At 39.7% G+C, this 18,466-nt stretch overlaps 1 protein-coding gene and 1 long non-coding RNA gene across 22 annotated transcripts in view; one reads left to right on the forward strand and one right to left on the reverse strand.

The window, feature by feature from the left end:
* SYNE1 (spectrin repeat containing nuclear envelope protein 1) overlaps positions 1–18,466 on the forward strand; it is a 414,622-nt gene that overhangs the window by 252,376 nt on the left and 143,780 nt on the right. For 18 of the 21 annotated variants that reach the window (XM_088795370.1, XM_088795376.1, XM_088795381.1 and 15 more), the window contains 8 exons: positions 359–541; positions 1,833–1,970; positions 5,419–5,604; positions 5,779–5,901; positions 6,138–6,320; positions 7,604–7,747; positions 11,905–12,099; positions 13,180–13,320. In XM_088795370.1, the coding sequence (XP_088651496.1) occupies positions 359–541; positions 1,833–1,970; positions 5,419–5,604; positions 5,779–5,901; positions 6,138–6,320; positions 7,604–7,747; positions 11,905–12,099; positions 13,180–13,320 (1,293 nt within the window). Of the gene's footprint in view, positions 1–358; positions 542–1,832; positions 1,971–5,418; positions 5,605–5,778; positions 5,902–6,137; positions 6,321–7,603; positions 7,748–11,904; positions 12,100–13,179; positions 13,321–18,466 lie in introns of those variants that run through there. The other 3 variants (XM_088795378.1, XM_088795379.1, XM_088795387.1) reach the window with 2 other exon arrangements.
* On the reverse strand, positions 489–11,729 carry LOC148758745 (uncharacterized). Its single transcript, XR_016020161.1, has 3 exons — positions 11,591–11,729; positions 5,816–5,937; positions 489–603 (listed from the first exon to the last, which is right to left on the reverse strand). It is a non-coding gene; the product is annotated as an uncharacterized LOC148758745 (long non-coding RNA).

The following is an 18,466-nucleotide window of genomic DNA, read 5'->3' on the forward strand; positions in this document are numbered from 1 at the left end:
GAGTGTAAAAGAACTACATAATGATCTAGGAATACAAATATTTCAATTCCAAAATGAAGGATGTTCTCGGTAGTTGAATCTGTTCTCACTCTTTGGATAAGTGACTAATCCTTTTCGGGTGGGGCAGAAGGAAAATGTTAGGTCTCTCAACCTCATGGGAAACAAACACCGGGTTGCAAAACATCCTGCTCTGCCTTTCCAACCGAAGAAACAGAAATGACCTGGTCATGGTAGAATTCTTCTTAATAGTATTTGGCTTCTACAAAAATCATTAAAAATATCATCCTTCTGATCTTAGAAAAGCTGGAGCAATTCATTTTCTACAGTCTAATGTCCTGTCATTTTGATGACCATCTAGGTGCTGGGAGAGGAATTAGCTGCCTGTAATTTAAAGTTAATGGAGCTAGATGAAGCAGTACAAAAATTCTCGGAGCAGAATGACCTGCTGGGTAAGCCCCTGGCCAAGAAGATAGGAAAGCTAACTGAACTTCACCAGCAGACCATCAGGCAGGCAGAGAGTCGGTTCTCCAGGCTCAGTCAGGTAAGTTTTCCAGGCCAGTCATCAAAATCCTCTGAGGCAGACAGTCTAGGTCCTGTTTTGCTCTTTTGAAAATAAATAAAAAGATAATATTGATAATGATGACAGTAATTTAAGAGTAACTTACTTCATACCACACCTGTATTCCTAAGAATTAGACATAAATCTGTCTTTATTTTATATCAAACCATATTAGAAATTCATTGACAAAGGTCATATAAATGTACTTTTGGGGTGAATGTTTTATGAACTAGGGAAGTATTTTGTAAAATGAGTATTCATCTAAATACAAATCAGTTTGTGTGAATTCAAATATCTTAAAGTGAGGTAGAGATAGAGATACATAAATATATGTAATAGCTATTATTTACTTAATAGGTTCAAATCATACATCCATCATCATTGTTGACTATAGACTCAACTTTTGCTAATTGATTATGTATTTATTTCTGTAACAAGGGACAAGTTAAATTAGAATTTGGCAACCAATGAATTACAATATTGAAAGCTGGCCAGCCATAACCCCACCAGACCTCTTTACTCAGCAAGGGTGGAGTGTGGCAGGAAGGTGGCATAGAAGGGATCTAGATAGATGAATAAGAGATGAGACTAGAGAATTTTTTCAAAAAGACAGGTTAGTCAAACATATTAAGAACTTGGACTTTATTCTAAAGTCACTAGGAAGTCCTTGAAATATTTTTAATAATAACATGATTTTTCATGATACCTTTGGTGAATGAAAAGGGATGGGTAGGTTCTATGGAAATTAACTTCACAGGGCAATCTGATCACAAATTCCTAACTGGACTAGTCATGGTGGGTAGTCCGTCGTCCCAGGCCTCTAACTTCTTTAGTGAGAGGTTTTGAGCCAGCCCTGTCCATTGTTCTTATGCATCTGGGTTAACACACCTTTGAAATAAACCGAAACCACCCTCTAGAGAGCACATAATCTTGTTGACTATCATATAATCCAATCCCCACCTTGCTTTCTCCCACCTCCATGTAATCTTCGTTAGTCCCTCCTTAATTTCAAAAGCGTAAAAGAAACTGCAAAACTGTTGTTGTTCTCCAGAGCATTTAAGATCTTGCTCCCCAGTGTACGTCATCAGTTTGGCTCAAATAAACTCATACAAATTCTCTACAGGTTTGGACATTTCTTATGTTGACACTTTCAATATCAGATATTATAATGATCAACCCCTGGGATTATTGTATCCAAAGAGAGATAGAAAACTGATTTCTAGCTCAAGATGCAGAGGTTACATTTGTTATCTGAATGCTAATGATTTTTCAGGCAGCATCACGTTTAGAAGAATACAGTGAAATGCTTGAATTAATTTTGAAGTGGATTGACAAAGCTAAAGTCTTGGTGCATGGAAAGATTGCATGGAATTCTGCAAGACAACTTCGGGAGCAATACATTTCACATCAGGTAACTTTGGGAACAATAGTTTTCAAAGAGTCACTAAGAGAGTAATTTCATTTAACTGGCTAGACTGATAGAAGATTTAGAGGGCCATGATGTAAAATTATGGTAGGTACCCGATAAAAAACTTCCCTTTCCCAAGACCAAAGATAATCCGTCCTTTTTCTGCAGCTTCTTGGAAACAGTTATATGCAGGGATATGGTGGAAACTTCTTCCACGTGAAGAGATGTAGTGACATGTAAGAAGATTATGTAGGCTCCAGACTCAGCCTGATGGGAAAATCAAGCTCTGCCGGTCAGGGCTGTGTGGTTTGGAGCAAACTCCTTGGCCTCTCTGAATTCAGTCTTCTCATCGATAAGAGAGAGATGTAAATGATTTACATTGCAGAATTATTATGAGAATCATCAAATGGTTTAATGTGCACACATCAAACCCATCACCTGGCATGTGGGTGGGTGCTCACCGAGAGCTCCCATACCTCCTCCGTCAGCCTGATGCCAGGCCGCAGAACGAAGGCGTCAGCTGCGGCCATGAGCTGGCTGCATTACTTCATTTCCTCTGAAGTTTTCTCTCGGTCATGTCATCCAGGAAATTATGTCATCCTTTGATAACGTAGGCTTGAATTAGATAGGGATACCTAATAGCCCTGTATCTTGCAATAAAATACAGAATGATTTTTACTTATGTTACATGGATATCCTTGAGTATTTTAAATTTTCTCTCTCTTTTATTCTGATTTATGTATACTCATATCTTTTAAATCCATTTCCTTTTCCGTTCCATTCCATTTCACAGGGTTCTAGATCAAAGCCTCATTTTCTCCTTCTTGGGGTGCTTCACCAGGCTTCTAATTGATTTTTCCGTATCCACAATCTTTCTTCTTTAATCAATCTCTCACACTTCTCTCAAGAAATCTTCCTTGAACAACTCCAGTCTTCTATTTCAGGATATGCTTATATATTAACAGACAAGACTTAAGTTACAACTGGTTGTTAGCAATGAAAAAAATAAATATTCAACTTCATTAGAAATCTGGGAATGCAAATTTAAAAGAGAGCGTGTTACACCATTCTTTAAAAGTTCATATCCAAGGAAGTGAGAGCTCTCGAACATTGCTGGGAACTTGGTAGAATCTCTGAAAAACAATTGGCAAAATGTATCATGCTCATCAATAAGTTCCCACTCTGTAGTCAAACTGTAGAAAACATTTTATGCAGTATTAATAACTACAGTGGAATTTTAAAGAAAACTTAAATATCAACTTATTTTTCTGATTAAATTTTTGGATATATGTAGTGGAATATAATATAGTCTTTATAATGACCACGAAGACTATTTCTTTAAAGTAGCTCTTATGCTCATTTATGTATTCAACAAACATTTATAGAGTATTTTCCAAAGCTAGGAATTTTGTTAGGCATTTGGAATACAAAGAATATTCCAGTCACTGCCCCCCAGGGAGTTGATAATTAAAGAGAGGAAGGAGCTAGAGAGACGGATCTGGACAATTACAACACGCTATGATAAGAGGAGGGATTGAGGTGCTGAAGGACCCACAGGAGGGCTTTCCACCCAGACTGCCCGGGTTTGAGAGGAAGGATAGGGAAGCCTTCTTCAGAAAAGGTGATGCTGGGCTGACTCCCAAAGGGCAGGCCGCCAACTTGCGTGGAATGTGTTTTAGACAAAAACACGTGTTGAAATCCCAGCAGTAAGAGTGAGGGGTGCTCTGTTTGGTCTGGGGTGCAGTCTGGGGAGGAGGTCTGGAGGAGGGCTGAAAGAGGTGTAAGATAAGAATATAGAGAGAGTGAAGAAAAGGACAGATCATGAAAGTCTGTTAAGAACTTGGACTTGATCCTAATGTCACTCTGAAGCATTTGATAGATATTCTGCAGGCAAGTGTCATGCACAGACTTGTATTTTCAGAAAGATAACTTTGTAGCCTCTGGAAAACAGGTTGATGAAGAGAAGGTGGTTTCAGTTTCCCAGTAGAAAATGACAAGGCCTTTCTTTGGAGGCTGAGAGAAGAAAATAGCAGGGGTATTACTGAACTAGAATTCCGGCCCCAGAGACTGGATGTGGGTGAAAAGTGGGGAGAAACCAAGGATGATACCCAGGTGTGTTTGACTTGGGCAGCTGGCTGGGTTGAGTGCTTTGAGGGCCACAGGAGGACAGATACCAGGTATCCGTGGTTATGTCACACAGACACTTAGGAGAGAACTCAACCTGGACACAGTTTCGGGGAGTTCTCCTATGCCTGCCGTAATAATTAAAGCTGCCGGAGTTTATCCAAAAACAGTACACACAGAGAAAAATACATGTGTTCTAATGTCAAGTGAAAAAGAAAGATGGAAAATTTTAGGTATGTTATGATCTCAATTACCTAAAAATATACCCAAATGTAGCAGCAGTTGTAGCTTACTTAAAGTTATCCCTGAGGTATGGGATTATGGAATATTTTACGTATATATATAAAATGTTCATTGTGAGAAAACAATGTGCTTCATTTTTAAAATTAAGTCTCTGCTGACTAAGAATAATGTCCCACCTCCCATGTCTCCTCCTTACACATCACACACCCCAGTCACTGCACATTTTATGCTCACTCCCTCTGTACTTTGCTTATGCTGCTCCCTCAGCATGAAATGTCTTTCCTCTTCCTTCCTCAGCTGCCAAAATGCAGATGTCTTTCTGACTCAGCTCAGATGTGACTCTTCCAGGCAGCCCTCTCCCAGCCTTCCTGCAACTAGCATTTCTTTCAGCCTGCCTTCTCTTTCACTCTACTTGTGTAGCGCAGATTTTAGGATTACTGATCCACTCGTATCAGTCCCAATTGATGATGCCATCCTGAATGACGAGGGCTGTGTTTCATTCCTCTTGGTGTCCTAAGGGAGCTGCTGCCCCTTTGTCTTACTTAAAGCCAGTGAGCAAAGGTGTTATGTTTGTTTGTAACGCTCTTGTCTTACTCTCAGTTCTTAGCTCAATATCAGCTTAGATCTTAGGTATAGATTATGCGATCTGGAAAGCATCTCTATCATTTGAATACGAATGAGAAGAGGAAGTCCAGGGACCTGATGAAACTGTCCTAGGTGTCAGAACCTCGCCACTGCTGGAACACTCATGCCCTGCCCCTCACCAGGGTGTAGCTTGGCGTGGTGGGCAGAGCCTACGCCTTACAGTCTGACACTTAATAACATGTGGCCTCAGTACATTGTTTACGGTTTCTGAACTTTGATTTCTTTTTCTGTGAAATGGGGATAACTGTAGGTGGACAGCAGGCACAGGGCTGCGAAAGTTAAACACAGTAAGACACACAGAGCCACACAGGGCATGTGGGAAGTGTAAGTTACATCTCCCTACTCCCTTCCCAGTCTGATGGCCTTTACACCACACCGTGTTGATTACCTGTGCCTCTGCCTACCTGTCAGTGTCATGAATATGGATAATTCATTCTAGGCCCTGCTAGAAGAATCTGAAGAAATTCACAGTGATCTGGAAGCAATGACTGAGAAGTTACAGTACCTTGCTAGTGTGTACTGTACAGAAAAAATGTCTCAGCAAGTGGCAGAACTGGGGCGAGAGACAGAGGAATTACGGCAGATGATCAAAATTCGTTTGCAGAATCTCCAAGATGCTGCCAAGGTAAATAATAATAATAATAATGATAATAATGATTTAAATCGAAAAGTCCATCGTTAAAAAAACAATGGTGGTTTTATAGTGGGACACAGTGCACACCTCTGAAGGGCCTTCTTCACCTCGACTTTGGACTTCAAGTGCTGACATGCCAACATGCACGTTGCTTTCATTCTGCAGGATATGAAAAAATTTGAAACCGAGCTAAAAAACTTACAAGCTGCTTTGGAGCAAGCCCAGGCAACCCTGACTTCTCCAGAAGTGGGACGTCTTAGTCTCAAGGAGCAGCTCTGTCATCGACAGGTAAGCAAACATCAGTCAGCGGAAATGAGCGAGGACCTATGTTGAAAAAAGAGGAGAGTTAGGAAAAATGACTTCTAAACTCAGTGATAGTCTTGGCACCATATGCATTATTTAAAAAAAATTCTATTCCTTGGAAAGTGTTTATCACGACAGACACAGAGCTGTAATTTAGTGTCTCTGGCTGATGAGATAAGCTCTTCAATATAAAATTTTTAACGTATGAACTCTCCCTTCAGCATTTGCTGTCTGAGATGGAGTCACTCAAGCCGAAGGTCCACGCGGTGCAGATGTGCCAGAGCGCACTCCGGGTCCCCGAGGACGTGGTGACCAGCTTGCCACTCTGCCAGGCGGCTGTGCAGCTGCAGGAGGAGGCCAGCCGGCTGCAGCACACGGCCATCCAGCAGTGCAATGTTATGCAGGCACGTGCAGCCTGCCCACCTCGTCTGCAGGCTGTCCCCACGCCCGCAGAGCAACAGCACATGAGTCACGGGCTTCTTTTCTTAGCAGTGTGTGGGCTCAGCCATCAAAACACACCCAGGGCACTAAATTTGACAGATTGTTGTGGTTATATAAAATAAGGAGATGAAATGCTATTATTTGGATCACCCCAAAAGCCTGGGGAAAGCTCTATAAAAAAACATCCGTTGCTGAAAACTATCTTTCAGCGATACTTTTTTTTTTTTTTATAAAGAACACCGCGTAGAGGTGAATTTTTTATTCAAGTGTGTATTTTTATCTCTTATTCATCTGAGAAGCATCTAGAACCTGGGCATATGACTTTACTGCTAGCATACACTACAGATATTTTCTTTTCTTTTTTTATATTGATGCACTGAATGCATTTTCTTGCCTGAGAGGTCTACACCCAAGTGTGACTTTCACTCTCCTCACCTAATAAGACAAAAATCATTGACTAGGAAGAAATAACACTATTTATTTCTTATCTCTTCAACTCATGTTTTACCGTCTTTATCCAAAAATTGCATCCCTGTCCTCTCACTAAATCACCAATGCCCTATGTGGTCAATTATCCTTGCTCCTTACATTACCTTGTAATTTATTAGACGATAAATTCCTGAGGACAGAAATCATCCTGAATTCATTTTTGTATCTCCTACACCAACACCTACCAAGTGCCTTATATATATACAGAGGGTGCCAAAAATATTTTAAGACAGGAAAACTGTATTAAAATAGTAATACTCAATATATACCAATAACAAAAGATGAATACAAGTCACGTTTGACTTCTGCAATTACAAGAGGTGCTCAGAGTGGTTACCATCAGTGTCCAGACACTTGATTATGGCGAACTACTGCTTGAGCAATGTCAAAGTGTCCACTTGTATACATTTTTTTGGCACCCCGGTATTCAGTATTTCTTAGGTGGAAAATGAAATAATCACGTTTTTCCTCCTGCTGCCTACCATGTTCTGACCATGACATTGCCACCTTCAGGATAGTAGACAGAGGATTTAGCCATTTAACTACTTTGAGTCCAAGAATAATCTTGGCAAAATATTTTAGAGAGAAGGCTCTGAGGATCTGAATCATCTAGAGTTTTCACCCATCCTCTCTTTATTCCCTAGACACACATGTAAACAGGAGTTAACACTAGAATTGGGCAGACAGCAGCACAGACTCAGGTACACAGTTATTGATACAGAAAGAAAATCATGTGTTTGTTTGTTTATTTTCAAAGGAGGCTGTGGTACAATACGAACAGTATGAGCAGGAAATGCAGCACCTTCAGGAGCTGATAGAAGGAGCTCACAGAGAGATTGAGGATAAGCCCGTGGCCACCAGTAACATCCAGGAGCTGCAAGCCCAGATCTCTCGGCACGAGGTAAGAGGGCGATGTGAGCGAATGTCGAGGGCAGGACACTGGCTTAATTCGAGGATGCGATTGGTTTCTAGTGAATGAAAGAGGAAGGTTGTCCCTGTCCGGCACATATGTGTGCCGTTCTTGGGGAGCATCGTTGGCGGTCTCTCCACTGTGAAGGCCACGTTTGCTGATCTTTTCCAAGACCCAGTAGCATGAGTCTCCTCCTTGATTCCAAAACCTCTTTCCACGTCATTCATGGTGTATCTCAGCAGGGACTCACGGACTGTCTTCTGCACCTGTATTCTCACAGTGAATACACCCAAACACAGTCTACACCTGTATTTAAAGCCGACAAGAAACCGCGGTGCTCAGGCTTGCTGCTTTGATCGCCCTCTTTAAAAAGAAGGGATATTTCATGTGAAAAAGAAATCATTTGCTCTTTCAAATAGTGGTTATTTTGGCTCCTTTCACCAAAATCAGAGAATGGTCCATGCTGTTTGTTTGTCTGATTTCCAGATTGTGGCTGTTAGTAGCTTCCCTATTTTCGAATGTGCCTCCTTCCTTGTGCCTTTGGCATCTTCGTGACCTTAGGACTTGGATACCCCTTTTGCAGACCTGTTCTCAGAGATCATATATAGACTTTGAGTGTTTGAGCCCAAAGACACTTAGCATTGAAATTCCTTTCCTGACATGTCAAGTCCTGTAGAGGTCACATTTACTGTTTCCCTTGGGGGCTGGCTCATAGCATCATGAATTTTGGTAAGTGACTCAGGGTGGGGAGGTGTCTTATTTATCTGTGCCACGGATGGACATTTAGTTTATATTTCCATTTGTTCTATTTTAACTTTGTTATCATAAAAGCGTCGAACTGTTTCCAAACCAAATATTATAGTGAGGGTCTTAGCTGATTCAATTGTTGACTTTTAACAATGGAAAATCTTACCACCCCACCCTCCAAATGCAATTCTTTAATATCTTGACACAGCCAATGCATCAATCACTTACATTTACATATAATTCACAAAATAGTGTCAATAAATATCCTACCTACATTTACTCCTATACTATAGATATAGATATCATTTGTTAACTATTTGTTTCTCTTATGCCATTGAATAAATGAAAATGTCTTGCAAATATTTGAAACTACTGTTTATATAACTCATACATTAGACTAAATATTATAAATTTATTTTGAAGCTATTTTAAATCCCATTTTGCAAGATCCATAATCTGATTGTAACCTTTTCTAAAATAGTACAGAAAATATTTTTTAAGATCTTCTCTTGAATTACAATTATTATTACCACAGTTTTTTGTTTTATTTTTTAGAAACAATTTACAAAGCTTTTACACTATGCTTTATAACAACACTGTGAGGTAAGGATTTTTTTTTAAATCATCTGCATTTTACTAATCAGAAAACAGAAACTGATTTTTTGGATGACTTCCTGAGCTCCCAAATCTAGTAACTGAAAGAAACTAGATTCTAATCTAGAGTCTTTGGCTCCAAATTGCATGATTTTTCACTGTAGCAGGAACTATGTGGGCTCTCTCACTGCACAAAAGAGAATGAGGGTCCAGAAAAATAAGTGACTTGCCCGGTGTCATAGAGCCGGCACTCAGACTGTCTTTCTGGCTCCTCTTGAGGGACCTGTTCATTTTGTCACGTTCTCCTCCCAGTTCTAAATATCAGTATAGACATTTGTTAGTGTTGTCATGTGATTTAGAAGACATTTTCACATCAAAAATGACATAGTCCTGTGAGAGGCTCATTGTATATGTGAAACAAACACCGGAAGGAAAGTGCTGAGTAGAGAAAGCCTGATTTATGATAACATAAGAATTTGGAAGAATGCTTTTTCCTGTGTTTTCAATCTGTGTTTAATAGAAGTTCAGTCTTGAGGTGAGTCTCATTTCCTTATGGATGACTTTAGCTCGTAAAAATAACTGATAATATATTCATTTCTGGGGAAGTCCCATTTTTTTTCCCTGTGATTTTTTTAAAAATTTTGCATTTAGTTTGACAAAATTATCCTGCCACTTTGAAATCAGAGGAGAGAATCCTCAGACGTCTTTGCTTTCTGCCTGGTCCTGAGCGCACAAAGCTTTCCTCAGAGTGGCCACTGTACCTGAAATTCCCACCTCTGTGCCCTCCTTTACAGTCATTTTCAGAAATACTCAGTAAAAAATAAACAATGCATATGCTTCCTGAGAATAGGGAACATGTAAACCCAACAGTGCTCCATTTTAATTGAGCAGATTTGAACACCAACCCACAAAGTTAATGGGACATAGGCAGGTTTATTCTTACAGAAGAAAGTTCTAGAGAGCTATTTCTCCAAGGGAGTCACATGGGATACTATATAATGCCGATTCTCATAAGCCTAGTAAATCAAAACCGTTTGATTTGGAGACCAGAATTGCATTTTTAAAAAACAACCCACAATAATGTGGACACTCCTATTTAGGGAATGGGTGCTTGCTGTCAGCGTGGGCCTGTGTTAGCAGGGTACTGTGGGCACAAAGGTAGAAGGACTAAGACTGACTCTACTCCCATCTGCCCCGCTGGGGCAAGCCTCGTAAGAAGGCTACTCATTTGTCCTATGGAAACAGCATTCAAGGAGTCCAGTGAGTTGGTAGATGTCTTCTGTATGTGCATGTTAACTGATTATTAATAGAGTACCCTCGTGTTAGGCACTAGACCAGACAGTGGAGATAGCTATTTAATCACTATTTTTAAAACTCCATTAGGTTTAATTAAGTATCTAGCAGCCCTAAAATGTAAAGAAGTAATTTCTACTTTTTAAACCCTTGCTTTAAAAATCCCTGTACTCTTCTAGAAGTTAAGAAGACAGGCTGCTGACTGAGTTCTGCTGGCCTGTTTTCCCTTCCATTCCGTCAGTTTTGCATAGGAGGGGAGAAACAAAAATGACAATAGCAAAATGGTACATGTGTATGTATAATACACATACCCACGTACAGATATACACATCCATAAACATATGCACACACATATGTAATTTTGTAATTGTTGTGGTTTTGTTTCTGAATGTCAAGTTCAAGGCTCTAGTTTGAATGTCAGTGTCTTTAAAATGATAGTATACACACACTCAATTGAAAGACTGACCATTAATGTCATTGTCATAAAATGTGTTCTGTACAAACACTAAATGACAACTTTTCAGGCAAAGGAACTAAACAAAAGGAATAGAAAAAAGAATGGTTTTGTACTTTCAAGATTAATGTTTTAGAATATACGTCACTATTTTTTAAAGGTGTTTACATTTTTAAGTAAGAAAGTATAACTTTAATACTTTAGAATTACCATTTTAAATTATTACTTTAGAACTTCAGTGTTTTAGAATTTTTAAGAGCTATGTGCTGTCTAGAATATGTTTTCCATAAGCTCTTGGTAAAAGTTTGAAAACCTCTACTCTCAAGGCAACTTTTTTAACAACAGATGAATTTAAAATCCATTAAATTTGAATTGAACAAGTTCTAAGCTCTGGTTGGAAGCATCAGAGACATTTGAGGCTGGATGGAGTACATGAAGGAAAATTTGATGAAAAGTACAAAATTCTGTGTTGGGAGTAATCTGCATAAAAATTAGGGTGTCATATGTTATATTCAGTTTATCAACAAAAACAACTCCCAAGATCACAGGCATGACAAGCAGTTTAGTTTGTGACCCCGTCTGCAACAATTGACTGCTCTGTTTGATATATTCAGTATGGTAAGAGCTGAGCATTGCATTTTTTTGTAGTTTTAGTTATCACATGACCTAATTTCCATGGCATGAACCATCTGGCAATTTCAGATTCTTTAGGCATTTTAAAGAAAGTTGCCGGCTCTTCACGTTACCTAAATGCCTGCTTCCACACGCAGCATCCCCCTCGGATTGGAGTCCCCTAGGCGGCGGCCTTGTTTCTCCTGCCCCAGCACGGTGCTCGCAGCACCTCTTCCGGCCCCACTGCGCTGTGGTCTGGCTCGGAGTGCAATGCAGGCAGGCTGGCTCCTTCGCGGAGCCCACATCCTGCCTCCCCGCGGCTGCCGCTGCTGCCGTCTGGCACAGCGCTGTGATTTCATTGGCCAGCCCCCGAGGAAGATGAACGCTACTTGCTCTGTTTCCTTTTGATGCTGCTCTGACACACAGGGGTGGGAAAATGTTTCCTCAGGAGCTGGCTCAGAAAATCAAGGGCTACCAGGAGCAGATCGCCTCTTTGAACTCCAAGTGCAAGATGCTGACGATGAAAGCCAAGCATGCCACCATGCTGCTGACTGTGACCGAGGTGGAGGGGCTGACGGAGGGGACAGAGGACCTGGACCGGGAGCTCCTCCCCGCGACCTCGGCCCACCCCTCTGTGGTCATGGTAAGTGAGGATCAAGGCTAGGTTTGCCGGCACCGCGCCCTCTCCTTGACTGTACCCTGGCTCCTGGCTCCAGGTTCCCTCTCTGTGGTTTACTTTTGGGATCATTGGTAGGTCTGGCCGATTAGAACTGAGGAACAGCCTACTTATTAACTCTGCTACATTGGGGCCAAGACCCATCTTCGACACTGTAAACAATGACAGTTGAAATGAAGTTATTTGCCTGAGATTACTGAATTACTTAACATGTCAAAGGTCGGGCCTGCATTTGTTTATAATTTAGCAATAATACTGAGAGGCTCTGGGGGGCGAAAAAAATTCTTTTGCACAGTTTCCTAGTTTTCTGGGGGTTGAGAGAATAATGCTACATACTATGTTGTTGTTTTCCAAGCTAAAAACCTCACTGACTATATATGTGTATTAAGTTGTATAACTGTTTAATAAAATGTAGAAGAAAAGCTGTTGTTAGAAAAATTTAAAAATGGAAGATCCAAAGTTTAGCTTTGGATTGAAATAAATAAGTTCCATTAATTTCTGTCTGCAACATTACTTCCCCATCATTTTGCATGTAAAATGCATTATTTATTTTGGTAACTCAGTGTATATTTTCCAAACATATGTGATGTGCAGGGATAATATATCACCTTAATTGGATTCTTATGGCAATATATTACTTTGGGTGCTCCTAACTTCCTAGAATATTTGGATTTCTAGATGTCCATGAAAAAACAAGCGTTATTTCATAGACCTTCCCCTCATTTGTACAATTCATGATTTTACCAGTTATTTATAAAGACGCAAACAATCAAGAAAAGGAAAATAATTTAAACAAATATTTATTCTACAACAAAACTTTTTCATATGATATGCACCCCCGATTCCCATTTGTTTAACAAATGGTTCCTAGCATATTCACTTAAACAAAACTTTTAAATACTAACACAGAATTTGTATGTATATGTATCTCAGTAATTATAACCTTGGTTTTATAAATTATCTCTGTTTTGACCTGTGTGTGACCAGGTCTTTTGTTAACATAGCTAACTGATCTTTATGTCCTTTGGACTACATTTTATGTGACAGATGACTGCAGGTCGCTGTCACACTTTGCTGTCACCTGTCACTGAAGAATCTGGGGAGGAGGGAACCAACAGTGAGATTTCCTCTCCACCTGCCTGTCGTTCCCCTTCACCTGTGGCTAATACAGACGCTTCTGTTAACCAGGTACCACCCACTTGGCATTCCCCTAGCTAGATCTCTGGAGGGATGCAGGACTCCATTCTCTGTTTTTATCACACTGCAGGTGTGAATTGTAAACTTTGAAGGAAGTCACACCATTGGGGATGATAGTTGCACAAGCTCTGATTGTCATGTGATACCACCACTGGCTTTTTACACCTCCTCATTAGGGCTCCTGACAATGAGATGAGCGAAAACGAGGTCACGGAAATTATAGCTGGAGGAGGCCCTGTTTTAAGGCATCATAGGTTTATTTTCCAACAGCCATCTGTAATGAAGTCCTGCATCCTAACAGAAAATGAAGTGTTTGCATCACCGCTGTAAAATAACGTGATTCTGTTGCTGTTGCAACATGCAGTGAACAGTGTTGACACGTACTGGCTCAGATTTCAGAGACAGAAAACTTCTGTTTATCATATCATACCTTTTCTTGATTTACTAATGGTCATCCAATTTAAAGGGCTGGCTTCCTGTGTGGTGTGTGTGTGTGTGTGTGTGTGTGTGTGTGTACACACACATATACATACATGTATACATACATGTATGTATATACACATACACACACTCGTATATGTATATACACATATATACATATATACATATATATGTAGATTCGCATTTTCTCACTTATCTTTCAATAATCTTAATTTTTTTCTTATAAAATAGGAATAATGATTTGTTGTTATGAGATGCCTTTTAGCATCCATTATATTAAAATAGTTACACCAAATTAAATGTCAAAAAGTTTTCATGAAAAATATTAGATAGAAATAAAAAGATGCTTTTACAATAATCAAAAAATTAACACATGTTAAATAATACTCTTTGCTTCATTTAGCCAAAATAACTAAAAATTGTTTTTAATTATGTTACTATGAAATTATGTAAATGTTGAAAGAGGTTGAGCTGTATTGTCAAGGAAGAAGCATTAAACAGAGCCAGTGTTCTATAAACTCTACTACAAATCTATCATACTATTTTTGTTTTAAAGCAGAAGCATTCTAAGTAGGATTTCTCTGAGAAAGAGAGCCCCGTCTTCCCCCCCCTCAAAAATTGATGAAAACTTTAGATAAAATAATTCTCTTGGTAAAAATCTATATAGCTCCAGGGCAGTCATCTATTTATCCATTCATCACATGTGTTCCGAACACCCGCTTGTCATGAAATCTTGTGCTGGGTCCCAAAGATGCAAGAAAGGAGAAGATAGCTGTGTTCTCTGCCCTCAAGACCGTTAAAGAGAGAGAGAGAGGGCTTTGGGAGGAATAATAACAAAAGTGATCAGGTGATATTAAAAAAACAACAGAAAAGGAGAAGTTCGGGGTGCTCTGGAGAAGTTGGGAAACTGTTCTCCAAATTCTGATTTTAAAATACGTATTACTCATTCTTTAACAATGTTCTTCCCTGCGGTCACAGATGTTATTAGAATCAGAGAAATATGGCTATAGTAGGCTGTTTATTGTCTGGGAAAAGTTTATGCCTAACGTTCCTAAAATTTTCCAATTGAACAATAAACACTGACTGACTTTGAGACTAACACTGAGGGAAGAAGATCCCTTTTCTAAAATTCTAAGTCTCGATGCTACTTCTTATAAAGTATCTTTCAATGTACATGTGAAAGTACCCTATAAATAATGAAATATGCAAATGTTTTTATTATGATTACTTTAACTGTCAAGCTCAGTCAAATCCCAAAATTATACGTGAGATTATGCTTTGTTTAAATCCCATTTTGACAATCCTCCCCCATCACAGGAAAACATCAGTTAAATCATATTGTTAACCTAACATACTTATATGTGGTACTACAATTTTTTTTTAAGTCTTTGTTTAGTGTATGTTAGGCAGCTATACTGTGAGGAAGCTGTTAAAATGCGAAAGTATTATACTTGATGTTGCTCAAACAAATGGACCCATTGTTGTGGCCACATGTTCTTTATACACTAGTGTAAGTCAGAGGAAAATGAACAAATACTACACCATGACTAGTGATGCATTGGGTTTACAAAATTTTCCTTGAAACTGAGGAGGACATTTAGAATCCCCATAAGGTCCAGTTTTTAGTCTCAAAACACTGTACAGAATGTGCACAGCTGTTTCAAGGAGCAGCCAAATAGAGCTGCTTTATAAAATCGCAGCTGTTAAAAAACAGGTTTTGTGCTTGCTGCTTCTGTAAGTAGATCTCCCTTATATAACTAACTGATCCCCCAGTCAGTGTGATCTGTCTCTGACAGCAGCTATTAGCTGAAATGTGGTAAGAATTTCGCTTACTTGAGGGTAGAAATAGTGAAGCAGCCCCAGAATTTGCTGCAGGCTTCTTCATTCCTTCAGAAGCAAGCCAAGACTTCAGTTCCTGGGAAGAGTTGAGGCAAGTCGAGGTTTGGAACGGGCGATGGTGTAATGGGTAGAGTGCTGGGCTCAGAACGAGGTCCAGCTCTTCTTCCTCTGAGCTGAGTGTAGCTGGAAAGTCCCTCAGTCCCCTCATTTGTAATGGGAAGCAATGCTTCTCAATTCACAGAATTGTGAAACATTTTTAAATGCGATATTAACATAAAATTAGGCTTTTGACTGGAAAGTGCTAATTAAATAGTAGCTATCGTTTTCCAAATTGATTTACTTAGGAATCTACGTGATAACAACTCTCCAGCTTAGGCACATAAGCAATGAGAGACGTAATTCTAGGAGTGATTCCTCACTATGCCAAATATTTAGTAGTTGCTCATAGGACTGATTGGTTTATTTTATTGAATCTCTGTAGTCTCAAATAGATCAAAATTACTCATCTACGAAAGGTGATATATTTTCAAATCCTTTTAAGAAACCAAGAGTTGTCATTTCAGATTTGGCAGGCCTGAGCCATACACATACGTACAAGCACTCACACACAGAAGAGCCTAAAAAAAAAAAAGGATTTTTAAGTGACACGTTTATTTTATTCTAGCTCTTTTAAGGCCTTCTTTATTTATAATAGAGGAATTAAAAATGTTTATAACATTCAAGGCGACTTTTGCTTCCTTGTGGACAATAAATAAATGTATATCAAATAATAGATTTTAAAGAAGTACTTTTACATGTATGATTCATTATGGACATAGATGTCTGCCTGTTATTTGCCAAACACTCCGTGTTATCAGGATCAAAGACTAAAGACACATCTGCGGTCTTTGTGGAGCTCACAGTCTGTATGAGAGCAGGCCAGAAATTACAATAGACTGGGACAAGTGCTGTGACAGTGGGAAACTCTGAGTGTTAAGGGAGGACACAGAGAACGCACTGAAACCAGGCTGGTGTTTAGTATTGCTCAAGAATGGCAACCTTTAGCTCAGAGACAAGAGTCCAAGTTAGGCAGCTGGAGTGCACTGGCGTGATGTGAAGTGTTTCAGGCAGAAGGAGCCACGTATAGGAAGGTGTGGGGGCCGAAGGAAGATGACCCATCAAGGCATGTGCAAATAATGCCAGCATAATGGGACAAACACGGATTTGGAGGAGGAGGAGGGAGAGAAATGAAGCTCAGAGCGATGCAGGAAACACATCACGAAGGGCCTTGAATGCCACACAAAAGAATATCACCTTTATCCAGAAGCTAATAGTTAACCATTGAGGGAATTATCTAGACGCTGTGTACAGAAGTGAGTTTTAGAACAGATCATTCTGGATCAATGTGGACAGGAGAATGGAGTGGACAAATTCAGAGCCAGAAAGGCCCTGGGACAGGAGTTCCACGTGTGATGTAAATGAGAGAAGCAGCAGGGGACTGGGACAGTACCTCTGCAGGTAAACGAGGCCCTTTCTCCTGTGGAATTACTGTAGCCACGTGGACACAGAGTCCAGCCTCACCTACCTGCAGGTTTGCAAGAGAAGCTGGGAATCTGGATTCTTAGGAAATCTCCCCGTCTCAGTGAAGAGAAATTTAAAACAATGTGAAACACCGTATGAGCCAAGCTAACTGTATACAGGCCAGAGGCAGCCTGCAGGCTGCCACTTGGCCACCTGGGAATTAGGAAGTTGGTGCTGTAATGAGAACTTGAACCAATGCTCTGGCAAGGTCATGTGTCTGTAGAACTGCATCCTTACATAAGCAGTGGGTGTGAGGGCGAGAAGAAAGAGAGAATAAATTCCAAGTTTATAAATTAGGTGAAAGATAGATAATACTTTTTTTTTCCCCCCCTAAATCCATTTTTCATCCTGGATTTTTTTTTTTTTAATATTGAGTTGAAAAAGACTGTGGGATACACATGTACAACTGCATTGTGTGAGTCGAGAAATTATAAATTTACCACTGTTTAAGAATGAGTGGAGAAAACAAACTACAAATGAGTAAGATCAATTGACTAAAGAGCTGGGAAGGGAACAGAGGAATTAAAGGGAAAGCGTTTCCGAAAAGCGATGGCCAGTGACATTGAATGCTACTGAGAAATCAAGCAAGAGAAAGGCTGGAAAACAATCATTTTTTAGAGGAGAGCCACTGATGACCCAGCAAGAGCAATTTCAGTGGAGTCATTAGGATTGAAGCCCACTTGGGTATTTAGAAGTGGATTGAGGGTGAGAAAGTGAATATATCAAGTGTAAACTCCTATTTTCGGACACTGGATTATGAAGTAACAGGGAGAAAACGAAGCAATGGTGATTGCACATGTGTGTTACAAACGTGTGATGATCCATCATGTTATGGTTTGTGGAATGTTCTAATATGTGATAACCTGCAAGAAAAAAAAAACACGAAAGAAAAAGTGTGTGTAGGTGTTTTCAGATGGAAAAGATTTGACTCCATTTATATGCCGAGGAGAAAACCAATAGAGAGGGAGAGGGAAGAAGATATTAATGGACCAAGGTGGAAGGAATTCTGGGAGTAGGTGGGAGGAAGCAAGGAAACTGGTGAGCATAAGGGAAAGGTGAGTCTGAATATAGACAGACTTTTGGAAATTTAAGTTCAGGAGTATCTCTGTGATGGCTCTAATTGTGTGTCTGTATGTATGTGTATGTGTTTATGCGAGCACGTGTACACTTGCTCTCTAGAAAGTAAAATTGAGTCCTGGTTAGGGTTTTTCAAGGGAGAAGCAGAGCTTGAAGGGGCACAGGAAACAGAAGTATTGGCAAAAGAAGGATTTAAGTAACTTTAGAAGGGCGCATACAC

The sequence above is a fragment of the Rhinolophus sinicus genome, chromosome 2 (genome assembly GCF_057876585.1).
Source record: "Rhinolophus sinicus isolate RSI-liver-muscle chromosome 2, RSI-T2T, whole genome shotgun sequence".
NCBI classification, from domain to species: domain Eukaryota; kingdom Metazoa; phylum Chordata; class Mammalia; order Chiroptera; family Rhinolophidae; genus Rhinolophus; species Rhinolophus sinicus.